We start from the raw sequence: 17,075 nt of genomic DNA, 5'->3' as shown, positions 1-17,075 counted from the left end.
TCGCAAACTGTCCGTGCAGGCAGGAGTGGGGTCCTGAGAGTCCTGCTTCCGACACATCACTAGACAGATCCTTGTGCTGTTCCACCCTGTCAGTTTCCACACTCTAGCCAGTGCGATTGCTGTGTATAAAGTAGTTCCCAGCGCTGCTCAGGCACCCATCCAGCAAAGCACAGCCCAGGGCCTTCCTCGAGCTGTTTCATTCAACGCTGGACTCACCGTGGGCCCTACATTCTCCAGGAGAGCAGGCAGCACTGGCTCCACTTTGGCTGCAATTCCCCTTTCGATTGCTCTGTTAGCATGGGGAGGGCGGGCAACTGCAGCAAAACTGACAGGTCTTTTGTGCCACATACACAAGGGGCCTGATCCTCGGCTGGTGTGAACTGGTGAAGTTCCAGCAAAGTCAATGCTGAGTCACACCAGCTGAGGATCTGGCCATTTGTCTCCTTAAACATCTTGAGGCAGATCTGGCTCTCCCCAGGGATCTGGGCAGTGCCAGGATGGGCCCATTTGGAGCTGTGTATGTATGTGACATTGTACTAACAGCGATCAATGGCTGGGAGGGAGCAGGCCCTGTGACCTGGAGGAGTCATGCCACCCCACCTCCCCCACCTCACTCTCTGCAGTGCTGAGGTGATGAGCATTAAACCCCTTGGAGGTCCTCAGTGGCAGTGGCTGGAGAAGGGCAAAGGGTACTGAGAAACGATGTCTGGATGAGTCTCCCCGCTGTTGTCTAGAGCCAGGGGGCACCTGCACAATGCCACTGGGAATATTCGCTCCCATTGTTAACAGAATTAGTTTCCACTGGGTTCTTGCATCCGCATGGGACAAAATGGGAAGGTGGTTTCTTGCCATCCCAGTGGGGGGTGAGCGTGTTCCCAAGGAGAGCCCAGCTCCCTGCCTAGCCCATGGCTGATCTGGGAAGGGCTATGCAATCAAAGTGGGGGGTGCTGTGGCAGCTGGTCTCTGGAGACAGGAGGGCCTTCTCCCTCGCTGCTTGCTGGGAGTGGAAGAGTTCCCAGGAGGTGAATTCCTTTGCTCCTGGCCCTGGACAAAGGGAGTCAGACTGACCCAGAGTTTGGGACTTTATCTGCTCCCTAGCTTACCTCACTTTCTGGCCTATCCCACCCCATAGCCTCCTGACAGGAACGTTGGTGGGAATAATGAGTCTCCCAGAGAACATTCAGGGAAGGGGAATTCTGAATCCCCAGCCATGATGATCACAGCAGAATCCTGCTTTGAAAAGTGGCACTCTCCCCTGCTGGGATCAGAACCAGCCACACGTGTGAGTGGTGCATGGTGTTAGGCCCAACCGACACAACTGGCATTCCCGACAGCCAATCCAGGTGGCATGCTGCCCCTCGCCTTGCCAACGCTGGGGCTGTGTAAGTGAGCTGGAAAATCATCTTCCCCAGCAAACACATTAAGGAACATCGTGATCTTCTGCTCACCAGCGGCCCAAGAGACACAGCGAAATCCTTGAATGAATGATTTGTTGTGAATCATCCACCTTGCTCTGCCTCCCACTCTCTCCACTCTGCTCCTGGCTGGAACCGCTCTCCTGTTCTCAGACAGCTGCATACAACAGAGAAATGGGTCTGATCCCTTCCTCCCCCTCTGTGGGCTCTGGAGAGTCTAAAATGCACCATGCTGAGCTTTATATCAGTCAGCAAACAAACAGCAACTCAGCCTTCCAGGCCTCCTGTCTTCAGCTTCATCTGGTGCCCTGTGGCCCCATCATTGTTCAGTCACACAGCAGCTTGAGTTCTTAGCCAAGTACAGAGGAGCGATGACAGAGTGAAATCAGGTTTCAGAGTAGTAGCCGTGTTAGCCTGTATTCGCAAAAAGAAAAGGAGTACTTGTGGCACCTTAGAGACTAACAAATTTATTAGAGCATAAGCTTTCGTGAGCTACAGCTCACTTCATTGGATGCATCCCTTGGCTGCAGCAAAGCCATCCATTGGCCATCCCCCCTCCCCCCTCCCCAGCCAGAGACATTATCCTCATTCCAGGCTGCAGGAGGGTCCCTGGCAGAGAGAGAGATTCTCTGGGGTGGCTCTTTCCGGGCCTGAAGCCCTGATTGACTTCACTGGAAACCAGGGGTGCAATCGGCTAGTGGAAGGACCCTGTTTCCCATGCAAAGCATAAGAATGGCCACACTGGGTCAGATCAAAGGTCCATCCAGCTCTGTCCTGACTTCAGACAGTGGTGAGTGCCAGGTGCCCCCAGGGAATGAACAGAACGGGCAGTCATCAAGTTCTGCCTTTACTCTCTCTGTCCCTGTTGGGCCCCTCACCATGGTATCTAAGCATTGCCCTGTCGGGGGCACATAATGCACCTCTCCCTTCCAGAGGTGAAGGAGCAGCATGCTCTGTCCCCACGGCTCTGGCCGGTCAGTTTCAGCACCCAAGTCCTGTGGACAGGGGAACCAGGGAACTCTCTGTTCAGCACCACTCAGTGCACCCAGGATAGGGACTGATTCTGGCCAGTGCCATAAACATGGTGCTGGAGCCAGGCCTGCTGGGGGAGTCGCTGCCCCCCCGCTGGAAGTGGTTTCCATCATATGCAGTTTGGTTCAATGGCTCCCAGCACCCCTCACTGTACAAATTGTTCCAGCCCCCCCTCCCCGCCATGCAGTGAGGTACAGAGAAACCCGGCAGAGCCCTGTGCACCAGGAGCTAGGGCTAGGGCATTCAAGGAGGGATGTCTGGGCTTCCCTGGTTGACAGGCGTGGCCTGTGCGGGTCTGAGCCCAGAGGACCAGGCCTGTTCACCTGCACACACCTGGAAGCATGGTGAATGAAGGCCTCAATCCGGCGCAGGAGGGCCAGCATCCGAGGGCACCTGCGAGTTGCCCTCAATGGGCTTCTGTCACACTAGACACTCTTGATTTTCTCTTGCTGTCAGCGAGGCAGCGGGGACTCGTCTCTCTCATAGGTTAGCCGGGGAGTGAGGAGCTGTATCAGCTGATGGGGAGCCCTCTTATATCTGTGAGCCAGCGGCCCCAGCCACGCAGAACCGGGAGAGGGAGAGAGATGGGCTGCTGTCTGGCGGGGAAGGGACCACCCCACCCAGGCGAGGCTGGGTCCCTGGCCGGTGCGCCAGCCACTGTCCCCGCCCTGGGGGAGCTCAGGCCTCCAGCTGAGATCCTACGAGGAAGCAAATGCATTTCAAGGTAAGTTCTGCGGGAAATGCATCCGATGAAGTGAGCTGTAGCTCACGAAAGCTTATGCTCAAATAAATGTTAGTCTCTAAGGTGCCACAAGTCCTCCTGTTCTTTTCTGCGGGGAAGTTTCTTTGGAGTGGCTGGCGGGGATTGAGCGGGGACGGCGGGGAAGGAGAAGGGGAGAGCGGGGCGCTGGGCGGGTCTAATGGGCAGAGCCAGGCGAGCCAACGGGGTGTCAGCCAGGCTCTCGCATCCGACCGGAGGGGAAGAACCAGAGTCCCTCTCCGCAGGGCTCCTCGGGCGGCGGAGCGGGGCCGGGGCAACCGCTAAGTGGCGAAGCAGCTTGGAAGTGAGCCGGTGCCGCCAGCTGGCCGAGCGTCCGCCGAGCCCGCAGCTCCTAGAACCCCCCGGAGCGGTGCCTTGCCGGGGGGCTGCAGCCTGGTGTCTGGAAGGACCAGACCGGCCCGACGATCCCCGTCCGCCTGGGCCAGCCGGCTGGCGTTCCCAAGCCAGGGCGGGTTGGCTCAGCTGGGTCCGTTCGCCTTCGGGGGACCGCAGCTTTCGGGGCCCAAAAGCAGCGGGTGTTTCGCATCGGGAGGAAGAGCAGCGAGACCCCGCCGGGGCTCCCCGCAGGGCGGTCGGACGAGACGGAACCAGGAGTCTGAGACGAAGAGCGGGGCAGGGGAGGGAGAGCCCGCGGGCGGCAGGACGGCGAGATCTGGCTTCGTTGCGAGCGAGGACAGACCCCCCCCCCCCCGAGCCTTTTGCAATTCCCCGCCGAGCAAAATTGCGGCCGGGTGGGGACACGATCGTTTTGGAGGGACTGGACCGTTCCCCTGCACCAGCGTTGGACAATGCTCCGAACTAAAACAAGGCAGCCCGAAAATCCGTTCAAAATAACAACGAAAAGCCCGAGCAGAAAGTCCGGGGCTGCCGAAACCCCCGCGGGGCCTTGGAACCGCGCTGGCGCTTTGCCTTCGATCCAGAAGGAAATTCCGGCGCAATTGGCGCGCCGCGGTGCCATTCCGAGCGCGCTGCCTTGCCCGAGTTTCCCCAGCCAGCCGCACTCCGCAGCTCGCCCCCCGGCAGCCCCCGGCCCTGGAGCAGAGGGGTGCAGGGGACAGTGGGGTTCCGCTTGGCGATCCCTGGCCCCAGTCCGGAGCTCACCTCTCCAGCCCGGCCGGCGTAAGCGGGGAATCCCCGGAGCGCCGGCGGGAGAGAACACGGGTAGAAGCGAGCGGGCTGGTCCTGCAGCGTGTGCTCTCAGCCACACCAGTGTGAACACGGAGTCACCGGTTTGGTTCGGCGTGCATTCAGATCACCAGAGCGTGCAAGCAGATCACCAGAGCGGCTTCCACACTCTCTCCCCCGCCCTCCAACCACCACCACCAAAACGCCCCCAAAGCTGCCCAGTGAACACCAGGAACTAAACGCCCCTTTTCCAGCCTCCGATCCTCCGCATTCCCACCCTTCCGTTTGCAGCGGCTCAGACAACGGGGTGCGGGTTTAGCTTGCCCTGGGAGTGAGCGCTATGAAATGCCCCCTGGGACCACCATGGCGTGGTGGGCTCCCAGCCAGCCTCGCTAAGCCCCAGGAGATACGCTGTGGGGGAGGATTCTGCATTGGCAGGGAGGGATGGGCTCGCTGAACTAACTCAGCTGTAACTTCTGTGGTTGAATGGGGGATCAGTGACCGCTGGACATGAATGACCATGAGCTGGGGAGATTCCCTAGTGGGGAGTGTTCACGCCCCTCCCCTAAACCAGCCACTCTCACCCGCTCAGACCCCTTAACGCATGAGCATGTCGGGCTCGATCGTGCTGCATGCCCCCAACTCCCCTCGGCTTCGGAGGTGGCTGATGGGCCTGATCCGGCCGCGTACTGAGCCCTTTGCTGAACTCCAGCCTGGCCCTGCCAGAGAGGGGTGAACCAGGGAACTAGAGAGCGAGCGAGCCCCAGGCCCTGAGCTACCAAGGCCCCCAGATTTTTGCGCTGCAAACACCGGGCAGCACCGGAGCTGGGGAAGCTGCTGACGCACAAGGCAAGGAACAGGACTGCAGGACACCTGGGTTCTGCATGGAGGGGGCCTGCGCGTTGGTAGCAGGAGAGGCAGGGCCCGAAGGCGATGGGGAGAGAGCGGGGACTCAGCCCCACAGGGGGGTTTTGGAATTTGCTCCAGTCTCTGAGACTGAGGGAGGGGAGAGGGGCAGCTCGGGGAGCTGTTACTATGGGGATGCACAGGGGCTGGATGGAGGCGAACACAGAGCCAGCCAGGCCCCATGGGCAGCGGTGCTGATGGTGCGCATGGCTCGAATCCTAATGGGTCCCTCCAGGGCAGAGCCAAGGTGGGTTGGGGGAAGGGCTTAATACGTGCCAAGGCCGACCCCTGGCACCTGTAGGCCTGGCAGTTCCTAGCCCCGGCACCTGTAGGCCTGGCAGTTCAGAGCCCCAGCACCTCTGGGCTTGCAGTATCAGTTATGAATGTAAAAAAATCGCTTGTATTGCAGCACCTCTTTCGTTACACGGTCAGTCCTGGCTGGGGGCGCTCACTGGGCAGTTCCAGAAGGGTACAGAGCTGGGGTTCGTCCTTACCCGTGAATTCCCTGGGCTGGGGACAGGGTAATTACAACCTCCCTGCAACCCTTAACTGCACTGACACCGTCTCCCCCCTTACCTCCAGCCCAGCGTAGGGCTCGGTCTAGGAATTATTACACCCAATGCAATTGCAACCAGTGCCGCACTGGGCTGGGGACTGTACAGACACATGACAAAGGCCGTCCCTGCCTCAGAAAGCTTCCACAGCAAGGAACAGAGGCCTTGCAGCAAGTGAAACTGTGCCGTGGTGCTGGAGCAATGTGTACCGTGGGGGGGCTGAGAGCCACTGAACTAAACTGTAAACCCTGGATATGATGGAAACAACTTCATGCCAGGGGGTGCAGCAGCCCCCCCAGCACCCCTAGTTCCAGCACCTATGGCCCTGTGGGCGCAGGAAGGAGGACAAGGGATCAGCAGAGAACAGTCAGTACAGGAGTTTTAACCCTAATAAAATTAGATAATTAAAAAAAATTTTTTAGGGATGTCAGAATAAAGTCTTTATATATAACGTGCATTTCTCATTTTAAAAGAAATATATTTTATGCATTTAGTCCATTTCTAAATAGCCATTAAATAATTGTACAACGTTTTAATGAGAGAGGAATAAAGTAGAACTGTTCAGCCATATGTTGAATTATGCATTTTTAGAGGAAAATGTGTTTTATGCCGTTTATGCAAAGCCCTCGTTATACTCCACAGCCATGCAGGTGCAAAACTTCAATGAGCAAACTCAATTGATATTTTTTTAATTGATAAAAAAAGGTCCTATCATCCCACTATGATGGAATCAAATTAAAAGCCACAGCTGAAGTGGAGGAAGGGGGTGATTTAAGAGAGTTGAAGGAAAAGGGGTGGTGGAGCTGTTGAGGAGTACTTTGCAATGGATCAGATGCCCTACCACCCACCCACAAGCCCCGAGGAACAGGATAACCCTCCAACAAGCACTAGGTATAAAAATCATACCAAACTAAATGTATAAATGTCTCCCCTCAGCCTCTTTCAGTTCCCTTCCTACTATGACTCAAACACTGGAAACAGATCTAGAGCCCTCCGCCCCCCCAACAAGTTTTTGCTGGGTTGCCCACACCCTTCCAGTCCTGCTGCTTCAGATCTCATCACGCTTTGCGGGACAGGGTTATGCTGGAAAAAGAACGACAGGCAACAGACGGTGTGTTGCCCTTCTCAGGGGCTGGGTCAATGCCCGCAGAGCCAATGAGAAATCAATCGCCCTTTGAGGTGTGCCAGGCTGAGCCCTTGGAGGAGTGGGGGAATTGGAGAGGTGGTTTGCTGGGGGTGAGGCACATAATAATTCACTTCTTGCTTTTCTTGCAGCAAACGAAGCTGAGCTGGTTTGGTCTGAAGAAGCCTCAGAGCGTCTGACTGGGGCAGAAGGCCAAAGGCCACATCTTGGTGTCTGGGGACACGGACCTGCCCCTTCCAGTTCTCTATAGAGCTGCGCCATCTGGAAGCACGTAGGAAGGCAGTGGTGCCAGCTCCTACCTCCTATCTGCCTGCAGCCATGGAGAACAGCAGCAAGTTCGACAGCCCCACAAACATCTCCCTGTTCAGCAGCGACGCTGTCTTTGACATGATCGAATACAAAGCCATCTCGGTCTTCCTGGTGTTGGTGATCTGCGGGGTGGGGATTGTGGGCAACATCATGGTGGTGCTGGTGGTCCTCACCACCCGGGAGATGAAGACGCCCACCAACTGCTACCTGGTTAGCCTGGCAGTGGCTGACCTGATGGTCCTGGTGGCTGCTGGCTTGCCCAACATCTCCAACAGCCTGGCGGGGACATGGATCTATGGGCACACCGGCTGTCTTGGGATAACCTACTTCCAGTATCTGGGCATCAACGTCTCCTCCTGCTCCATCACTGCCTTCACCGTGGAGAGGTGGGAGAGGATGCGGCCTGCCCCTTTGCTCTTGGTGCTGGATTGGCAGCCCTGGGGACCAGAGCCCTCTGCCCACAGGGCAGGGCAAGCTTCCCCTAAGCCACTCCCTGCCCCGCACCCTCATGTGGACAGACCCCCTTTAGGGATGTGACAGTAGTTCTGTCTCTGGTGCCTATTCAGTTCTTGGCCTCTCTGGTGAGACACCCTGGAAGGGATCTAATTAGCACTAATGTTAACTAGACCCAGCTCACCACGGCCTCTCAGAGGCTGCTCACCCACCAGTGAATGGTAGCAACTCTTAGGCGTTCCCAGCCTGGGTCAAAGGGGGATCGGTCACTAGGCATTGAAAGGTGCCCCATTCCAATGGCTGGGCTCTTTCTTTGCCCATTCCACCTGCCCATGGGGCAAATGGGTTTCGGGCATGCAAATCCGACTGCCCGGAGCACAGTGCCAGAGTGGGCAGGCTGACATGAGAGCTGTTCAGGTGCATGCACAAGCAGGAGTTAGCACACAAAAGGCCAGACCCCCCCGCCCCCCCCCATGAGGCTGGAGTTAGCCCCACTCAAAATCAGCCTTGCTTTCCTCACATGACTGCCAGGTCCTGGTTAGGGAAGATCAGCGTACAAATCGTGTTTTAGTAAGTGCCAAGAAAACCGTCCCCCAGCAGCCCTGTGCTCTGCTCATTGCCTTTATTATTTTGTTGCTGAATGTGATTCAAATAGTACCGCAGGAGCATTTCAGGGAGCTGTTTCCATTGGACCGAGGGGGGGGCAGGAAAGTCCAGCTGTAAGCCTTTTGTCAGGGCTGATTCCCCACTCTGGCCCTTCGAGTGGGGAAGGTGGGGGCCTGCAAGGATTCTAAAATTTAATACTGGCCACTCCCAGCTGGTAGTAAACTCCCAAAGTTACAGCTTTTCTCTGACCTTGGCTTGGTAAACGCTGCCACCACCCAAGTGAAAAAACTGCCTCTTGCAAATACTGGAAAAACTCACTTGGGAAGGTTTCCTTGAGGCCCCTTGGCTTTTCCACCCCTTCCTCAAGAAAGCCGAGAAAGAGAACAAACAAGGGAAACCCAGCTGTTGCCACCAGCTAATGGAAAAACATATGCACAGAACTTTTAAGACACAAAACCAATCAGGTTTTTAAAAAAGGTAAATTTTATTTAAAAAAAGAAGAAAGGAAACTTTTGGAAAATATCAGGCTATTGCTAGATTTCATAGAGCAACTGAAAAGGGGTTGGAATACTTGTGGCTTCTTTTCTTTTTGCAAATACAGACTAACACGGCTGCTACTTTAAAACCTGAAAAGGGATTAAACATCAGGAATGACTCCCTGGGGTCCAGCTTAACGTTACAAAAGAAAAACAAAAATACCTGAGCTTAGCACAGGGGAATCCACAAGCCAAAATAAAGAAATAAACCCGATCACGTCTATCTAAACATTCCCTGTCCCAACGACTCCTTCTAGGCATGGAAGATAATTTTTCATACCTGGTTACACAGCATTCCTGCTGCCCCAGTCTCTTCAACTCAGAGAGAACAACCCAGACACACAGGGAAAGCTTTTCCCCCCATTTTTAAAAAGTTCTAGCCTTCCCATTGGCTCTTTTGATCAGGTGCCCACTCCCTTTCCTTTACCTGGGGGACTTTGTTAACCCTTTACAAGTTAAGCAAGTAGAGAACAGTCACCAAGAGGGTCTTTACAGCTAACGGGCTGGCTGGGTGTCCATAAAAAGGAGCTACCGGCCCCCTTCATTTAGCACACCTTTAAATGGCCCCAGGAGTGAAAAGGGACATGGGACATTTGTATAGCAGTAGCATCTAGAGGCTCGGCCCTAGATCGGGACGCCATGGTGCTGGGTGCGCTAACAAAAATACATAGTAAGAGACAAGTCCTTCCCCCAAAGAGCTTATGTTCAAAACAAGGGCACTGGACCCTTTGTGCAGGGAGGGCAAAGTGCCCCCTCCCTCTCCATGGCTGGGTGCTCCTCCAGCTGCCCTCTCTTCTGCTGCCCACAGCAGCCCCTGGTGGGTGAAAGGTGTAATTGCAGCACCAGTGTGAACATGCTGGTGGTTCCCGGTGAGTCTGCTGTAGGAGGCCTCTGTGTCCCCCTTCCTGCCTGCCACGAGTCGTCTCTGCCCCACCCTGCCTGCCTAGCTCTTTCCTCCTGGCCAGCGTCATGGCTCTATCCTTCCTGTCCCCAGGTACATCGCCATTTGCCACCCAATGCGCGCCCACACCATGTGCACAGTATCCCGGGCCAAGCGCATCATTGCCTTCGTTTGGATCTGCACCTCCATCTACTGCACGCTCTGGTTCTTCCTGGTCGATATCAATGTCAACAAGAGCCAGCACCTGGAGTGTGGCTACAAGGTCTCCCGCAACCTCTACCTGCCCATCTACCTGCTCGACTTTGCCCTCTTCTTTGTCACCCCCTTGGCTGTGGCCACCATGCTCTACGGGCTGATCGGGAAAATCCTCTTCGCCAGCCCCATCCCTCACCAAGCTGACTCCACCGCCAAGCCCTGGAGAGAGAGGAGCGGGAGGGAGAAGAACGGAGTGGACACACGGGCGAGCAAGCCCAGCAGCCGCTCCAGGACCAGAGGGGCTCTGTCCTCCCGGAAGCAGGTATGGAGATCTCCTTGGGTGGCGAGTGTAGCCAGGTTCACAGCAGGGTCCTGACCCACGTGTGGTAAATGCTGCCTGGGGAAAACCAGACAGTGTGCATGCAAAGCGTGGGGTGGCAGCCCCCTGGAAAGGCGACCTGAGCGTTTTTTTTGAAAGGAAGAAGACACTGCCCAATACGGCCAGGCTGGGATGGGCTAGGAGGTGCCCTCTGTACTGACAGACATGCCCGGCCACCCCTGGAGGTCTAGCTGAGCACAGCCAGCCACAGGAGGGGAACCGGTCTGGCTGGACTCTCAAGGGGAAGAGCAGCCCTCTGGAGGAGCCCATCACAAGCCTCCTACTCCGGTGCCAGACTCTGCCTGACTTAAGCCTCAGGCATTGGCCTTTTGTTGGGCCCTGGGGGGGTGAATTTCCAATTCCCCTGGCAACGTGCATGCCCCACACCGCATGCTGAGCCTTGGGGCTGAGGGAGGGGGCACATCTCACTTTACACTGGTGACAGTGATGGGCTCTGAGGGGCTGGACATGAGGTGGGGGCAGGTAATGGGGCAAACTCCCAGCCATTGTCCTTTGTCTGACAGCATCCTCCTAATACCACCATGGGTCAGCCTTCTCCACCCCCCATGCCCAGGGACCTGGAGGCAGACAAGCTTGGCTATTAAGCCAGGGAACATTACAGGCAGGTGGCCGTGTGTCAGACTGTCGGGGGACCAAAGGGGAAGATGGCAAGTGCTGGGATAAAGGAGGCTGCAGTGGAAACGTGGCATCCCCTTCTCTGGGGAACAGCTGGGTCCTAGTGCAGTGGTCCCCAAACTTTTTACCTCACGCTCCCCTTAACCTCTGTCCCCGCCCCCGCCCCTGGAACTGGGCCAGGAGTGGGGCCATGGCTCTGGGAGGGAGGGGGAGATACAGACAGAGGTAAGGAGGTCAAGGCTGGGATCAGAGCTGGGGGTGGGGCTGGGAGTGGTGCCCCAGACACGGGCTGGCAGCCGGGCCAGCAGCTGGGGCTGGGGCCAGGAGCAGAGCTGGATGGCACTCCCTCTCCCCTCGCCTATGGGGGCTGGCCTGGGCCCTACCGCACCCCCCCGAATGTTCCTCTGCGCCCCCCATAGCGGGGCTTGCGCCACAGTTTGCAGATCTCTGCCCTAGTGGTTTAGTGACCACAGGACACCTGGTTTAGGACTCTGCCCATCACCCCCAGCCTCCCTTGGCATAGGCACGCAGGGTCAAGCCCATGGTGAAGTTAAGGACATGACTTGATTTACACTGGTGCCCTGACACATACAAACACCCCCCCCCCCGGCCGCCACCCACTGAACTTCTTTCTGCTCAGAGCCAGCAGACTGGCAGGAAACTTAGCTCTCGGCTTGATGCTGCTGCTGTGGCATGAAGGGGACTGTAAATCTGACTTTGGACAGCTTCTCAATAAATCCTGGTTCAGATACCACCACCTCCAGGGGCAGCATGGCTCAGTTCCCAGGCAGCCCACTGCAGCCGAGCCAAAGGGCCCAATGGGCAACTGAACAAATGCTTCTTTTCTGCATTTAAACTTAGGAGGGAGGGTGTGTGTGTGCGCGCGCGTGTGCGCGATGAACAGGGGACAGTCTCGGCATGCAAGGGGCAGCTCGAGTTTCTGCTCCTGTTAATAACTCCCAGCTACCCAATTTGTAACCCAGGTGGGCAGGACTAGGGAGCGGCCAGCGAAATGCTGAGTGTGGCACCCAGGCAGCATGCAGGGAGCTGGACCGGGGGCAGGAAGCATATGCAATGGTCTGTAAAGAAGAATGGTGGAGACAGGACCCATTAGGTCATTTACTCCTCAAGCACTGCCCTGTAGCCAGAGCATGTCTATCAGGGAGGTCTCTGGCTGCTCCAGTTTTAAATGTTCCAAGCCGTAGGCTCCCATCCTTCCTCTTGGGAGATGGTTCCCTAGGAGATTTCACTGTCACAAAGCTTCCTAAATGTTTCTATCCTCCAGTCACACCTCAGAGTCAGTCTAGCTTCTTGGACCAGTCCCTAATTGGTTCTCCCTCCTGGCTGCTAGCAGCCTTCAGAGACGTGTCCATGGCTATTGCCTTCCCCACCTCCTGGAGTGATCTAGGGAGGCAGTTAATGGATTTTCCTTGCCTGCTAGGGCCCATTTTCCAATGCCCAGAGCTGCATATTCAGGGGTTGATTTTTAAACGTGCAATTGCCCAGGAAAGTCAGTTGCACATTTGCATGTCTGCTTTGTTGACACAATTGCACAGAGAGATCCAGTGACTCCATACACAAAAGGCGATGAGCATTTGCACATGCAATTATCGACTGCACAGGAGCTACGCACCTAGTGTGCTTAAAAATCAAGTCACAGGCTCCCAGGTGCCTTTGGGGGAATGAAAGCCCCACGAGTGGCTTTAGAAGCAACTCTCTAGCTCTGTTGTTTATTTGCTAAATCCCCATGTTTTGCACTGAGCCTGCTGCTTTTGTCCTTGCCTGCATTGCTACAGAGACGCAAAGGGTCCCTGTTAATGATGGGCTGAGCCTTGACAGTTATTCTTCCTCAGCGATGACCAGATCAGTTGAATGCTATTGGCAAAGCAAAGGAGCGGGTGTTTTTCTAACCGGCAATGCTGCAAGCCCAGCCCAGTGACAGAGCACCCTGCTTCGCTGTCATCACCACCAGCCAGAGATGCTGGAGTCACCACATAGCTAGTGAGCGGCCACCACCAGACAAGGGAGACTGGACTCAACTCTCTCCCTGTGCAGCTGTGACCGAGTGGCAGGTTTCAATTCAGAGGGCGGGGGGAGCAGAGTCAGCTGCCCTTGGTGGTAGCGCCTGTGTCCGATGTTGGATCATGAGCCCCGCTTTAAAATCAGCCGGTGATTCCGTGCTAGAGTCCTGAACCTGCCTGGAAGTCACTGAGCAGTCCTGGGTGTTCAGGGCGGTGGGATCGGGTCTCGGGTCCTCACCTTCACCGATCAACAATTGGAAAGAGCTGGGGAACGCTGGAGTTTGCAAGGCCTCGGCGGACCCCAGAGGGCTCCTTCCCTATGGGCTACCCAAAGCCAGCCCTGCTGGGTCTGTTCTCAATGTGGTCTTCCCCTGCCAGCTCTGGTCCCACAGCACATGCCCTGCCATGGCAGGATGCCCTGTGGGGGGGAATCACCTCAGATGTTCTCACATGCCAACCCTGTGGCGATGTCTAGGGGCCGCCAATGGGCAGTGTCAATGAGCCAGAGCCAGGAATACAGGAGAGTCCCTTCCTACTGAGACGGTACTGTGGGGAGGGGCTGTCACCACCTCAGTAGAAGACACAGATGTGCCACATAAGAACGGCCACACTGGGTCCGAGCAATGGTCCATCTAGCCCAGTGTCCTGTCTTCCGACAGTGGCCAATGCCAGGTGCTTCAGAGGGAATGACCAGAACAGGGCAACCATCGTGTGATCCATCCTCTGTTGTCCAATCCCAGCTTCTGACAGTCAGGGGCTGGGGAGATGCAGACTGTGGCATTGCGTCCCTGACCAGCCTGGCTAATAGCCATTGATGAATCTATCCTCCATGGACTTATCCAGTTCTGTTTTGAACCCCACATGTGGGCTCTGCTCTGCTCTCTCTCCTTCCCCTGTGACTCCACTCAGTATAAAACAAGCCATCAAATCTGCTAATGGGGGACATGCGTCTCTGATAACCTAACTGCGGCTGACAGGAAATTATTCAGGCCCAACACAATGAATAGTGAGCGAATCCAGGCCGCTTTTTCCGCAGGGATTTAATCACCCTCTCAGAGATGGGATTGTCTTTCAGGAGCCCATGAATAACATTAGGGCCATGGAGGATGTTGCGAAAAAGGGCTGAAATAAACCAGTGCCTCATAGACTCGTTCTAGGGAAGCGGATAGTTGGAGGATTTTTACAAATCAGGACACAGGTGCACTAGCAAAAGCGAGTGTGGGAGAGACGGAGGAGCACAAGGCTGGGCTAGCAGGGGGCTGTGGGTCATGACTGAAGGGCACTGGCAAAACTGGGGGGAGGGGGAGCCCAGGGCTGGGCTAGCAGGGGGCTGCGGGTCAGGGCTGAGGGGCACTGGCAAAGCTGGGGGGAGGGGGAGCCCAGGGCAAAGCTGCATGAGGAAGCCCAGGGCTGGGCTAGCAGGGGGCTGCAGGGCAGGATCGAGGGGCACAGACAGGAGTTTAGGAGTGGTGGGAATGTAGGGGAGGGCGGGTTTCGGGGACTGGGATAATAAAAAGCACTGCAGCTCAGGAACGTGGCTTGTTCTGGCAAAGTGGGGGTGAGGGTGGGGACCCTGGACCAGAAACTGCCCACACACCAGCCCTGGCTATTAACCCTTCACCTCCTCAAACACTCCATTTCCCAAGTGCTCAAAGGGGAGAAGAGAAGCTGAGGAAACAAGGGGCTGTGAGAAGAAGGTGCCCTGAGATCGGCGTGGTCTCCCATGTGCTACCGGCTCTCTCTGGTTTGGCCTGGTCCTGCCTGTTGCGGGCAGCTGCCAGGCTCTCAGCTGGGTTTCACCCAGCCTATGCTCGGGGAAAGATAGATTTTCAGGGGATCACTGACCCCCCAGACCACAGCTGTGCTCCAGCCAGCCCCTAATGCAGGGGTGGGCAAACTATTTGGCCCGAGGGCCACATCTGGGTGGGGAAATTGTATGCAGGGCCATGAATGTAGGGCTGGGGCAGGGGGTTGGGGTGTGGGAGGGAGTGTGGGGGTGGGAGGCGGTGTGGTGTGCAGGAAAGGGCTCAGGGCAAAGGGTTGGGGTGCAGGAGGGGTGCGGCGGGGCTCAAGGCAGGTGGTTGGGGGCTCAGGGCAGGGGGTTGGGGTGTGGGAGGGAGTGTGGGGGTGGGAGGCAGTGTGGTGTGCAGGAAGGGGCTCAGGGCAGGGGATTGGGGTTCGGGGTGCTGGAGGGGGCTCAGGGCAGGAGACTGGGGCACGGGGTACAGGAGGGGTTCAGGGTGTGGGCTCTGGCCCAGTGCCCGCTTACCTCGAGTGTCTCCAGGGTGGCAGCAGCACGCAGCGGGGCTAAGGCAGGCTCCCTGCCTACCCTGACTCCTCACCACTTCTGAAAGTGGCCACCATGTCCGGTCATGGCTCCTGGGGGTGGGGTGGGGCAGGCAGCTCCACCACGCGCTGCCCTCGCCTGCGTGTACCACCCCCAAAGCTCCCATTGGCCAAGGTTCCCCATTCCCGGCCAATGGGAGCTGTGGGGGGGCACTCTGCCCACCCCAGGGGCTGCAGAGACATCATGCCGGCCGCTTCAGCGAGTGGAGCGGGGGCCAGGGCAAGCAGGGAGCCTGCCTTAGCCCCGTTGCGCCATGGGGCTGGCAATCCCGCGGGCCGTAGTTTGCCCTCCCCTGCCCCAACGCCGGCAGAGCTATGCTGGGAGTAGAACCTGTGGCTCTCTGGGAGTGACCCATAGAAAACCAGCCTTCACTTGGCCCTCCCTGCATCGGGTTGATTTCAGAAGCTCATAGCATCAAGAGACGCTTCAGCCAGTCCACCCCCCGCCCCAGCGCTCCTGTCCGGTCCGGTGCCGGAGCTGCCTATCCTGGAGACAGTGCTGCTGTGTCCCTAGGGATGGTGCTGGGGCAGCTGGCAGGCCTCCCGCCCCCAAAGGCCTGATTACAGCCCAGCCCTCTGGTCACTGGCTGGGGGGCTCTCTCCCAGCTGCCTCCAGAGAGCTCCCGGGGATGCTCAGAGCGGGCTGTCAGTCACCACTGCTGGTTTAATTCCTCCCTGCTGTGCACCGGCGGGAGATCAGAGGAGGCAGCTTGCTCAGCCTGCCGGATTCAGGCAGGCCCCCCGCGCCTTGGCACGGGCACATTCAGGGATGCCTGCGTGCCTGGGGATGCCTGGCTGGGTTCCCACCTCCCGGCTCTGTGAAAGCAGGCGCGCCGGCTGCAGACAGCAAGCTGGGTGCCGCGCAGTCAGTGCAAAGCCTGCGGCCCTGCTCTGGCAGCTCCCAGGCAACACAAAGCCATGGGAGGATGCTGAATCCCACCGCTGTCCTTCCCTGTCCTCGTAGCTTTGAGCCAGCAGGTCCTGCAGGCCCAACAGCCACGGGCTGGGTGGGAGAGGGTGTGACGTGGCTCCAGGCCTGACCCTGGTGCCTGTGACTACGGGGACCTGCCCAGAGAGCGCTTCAGCTACGGGCGAGTCAACTGGGCTGGGGCTGCCGGCCCACGGGCTTTGTGATGAGATTGGGGTCTGGGAGTTGGTCTCTAAGGGAGGTGAATTGTCCCCATGGTGACACATCTAGGGCACCAGTGACTCCCCCCCGTGTGCCTTTTGCAGGTCACCAAGATGCTGGCGGTGGTGGTGATCCTTTTCGCCCTGCTCTGGATGCCCTACCGGACACTGGTGCTGGTGAACTCCTTCATGGACAACCCCTTCCTGAACCCGTGGTTCATCCTCTTCTGCCGGCTCTGTGTCTACACCAACAGCGCCATCAACCCCGTCATCTACAACCTCATGTCCCAGAAGTTCCAGGCCGCCTTCAAGCGGCTGTGCAAGTGCGGGGGGGAGCCACCGCCCCGCAGCCTGTACATGGTCATGGCCAGCTACAGCCTGGCGAGGGAGCCCCTGCCGCCCACTCCCCAGCCCCAGGACCACAAGGAAGGCAAACAGCCTCCACCGGTGAGCAACATGGCTCTCCCCAAGTGGCAGCAGCCACTGCCACGGAGCAAGGGAGACAACAGGGACGAGCTGTACTTCAGTGTGGTGTAGATCCCCTACCCCCCCCGGCTCCATGGTTCCCCTGTCTCCGTATATAGACGCGCCCCATACACAAGGGAGGC

At 57.4% G+C, this 17,075-nt stretch overlaps 1 protein-coding gene across 2 annotated transcripts; it reads left to right on the top strand.

Annotated features, from left to right (window-relative positions):
- Positions 1–3,006: 3,006 nt before the first annotated feature.
- On the top strand, positions 3,007–17,034 carry LOC119841402 (thyrotropin-releasing hormone receptor-like). Of its 2 annotated transcripts, XM_038368818.2 has the most exons (4): positions 3,007–3,171; positions 7,089–7,652; positions 9,856–10,279; positions 16,573–17,034. In XM_038368818.2, the coding sequence occupies exons 2-4, from the start codon at positions 7,276–7,278 to the stop codon at positions 17,002–17,004; spliced, it is 1,233 nt and encodes a 410-aa protein (XP_038224746.1). In that variant the 5' UTR covers positions 3,007–3,171; positions 7,089–7,275; the 3' UTR covers positions 17,005–17,034. The 2 variants fall into 2 exon arrangements, with proteins under 2 accessions (XP_038224746.1, XP_043351008.1); XM_043495073.1 differs by lacking the exon at positions 3,007–3,171 and having other exon boundaries at positions 7,082–7,652.
- Positions 17,035–17,075: the final 41 nt, after the last annotated feature.

The sequence above is a fragment of the Dermochelys coriacea genome, chromosome 12 (assembly GCF_009764565.3).
Source record: "Dermochelys coriacea isolate rDerCor1 chromosome 12, rDerCor1.pri.v4, whole genome shotgun sequence".
Lineage (NCBI taxonomy): Eukaryota > Metazoa > Chordata > Testudines > Dermochelyidae > Dermochelys > Dermochelys coriacea.
The sequence above is the reverse complement of the archived record's forward strand: the minus strand, read 5'-3'. Positions and strand labels throughout refer to the sequence as shown.

Coding starts and splice junctions, on each gene's coding strand:
- LOC119841402 (XM_038368818.2), top strand. CDS start 7,276: ATGGAGAACAGCAGCAAGTTCGACAGCCCCACAAACATCTCCCTGTTC. Junction 7,653..9,855: donor ACTGCCTTCACCGTGGAGAG/GTGGGAGAGGAT, acceptor TCCTGTCCCCAG/GTACATCGCCATTTGCCACC. Junction 10,280..16,572: donor CTCTGTCCTCCCGGAAGCAG/GTATGGAGATCT, acceptor TGCCTTTTGCAG/GTCACCAAGATGCTGGCGGT.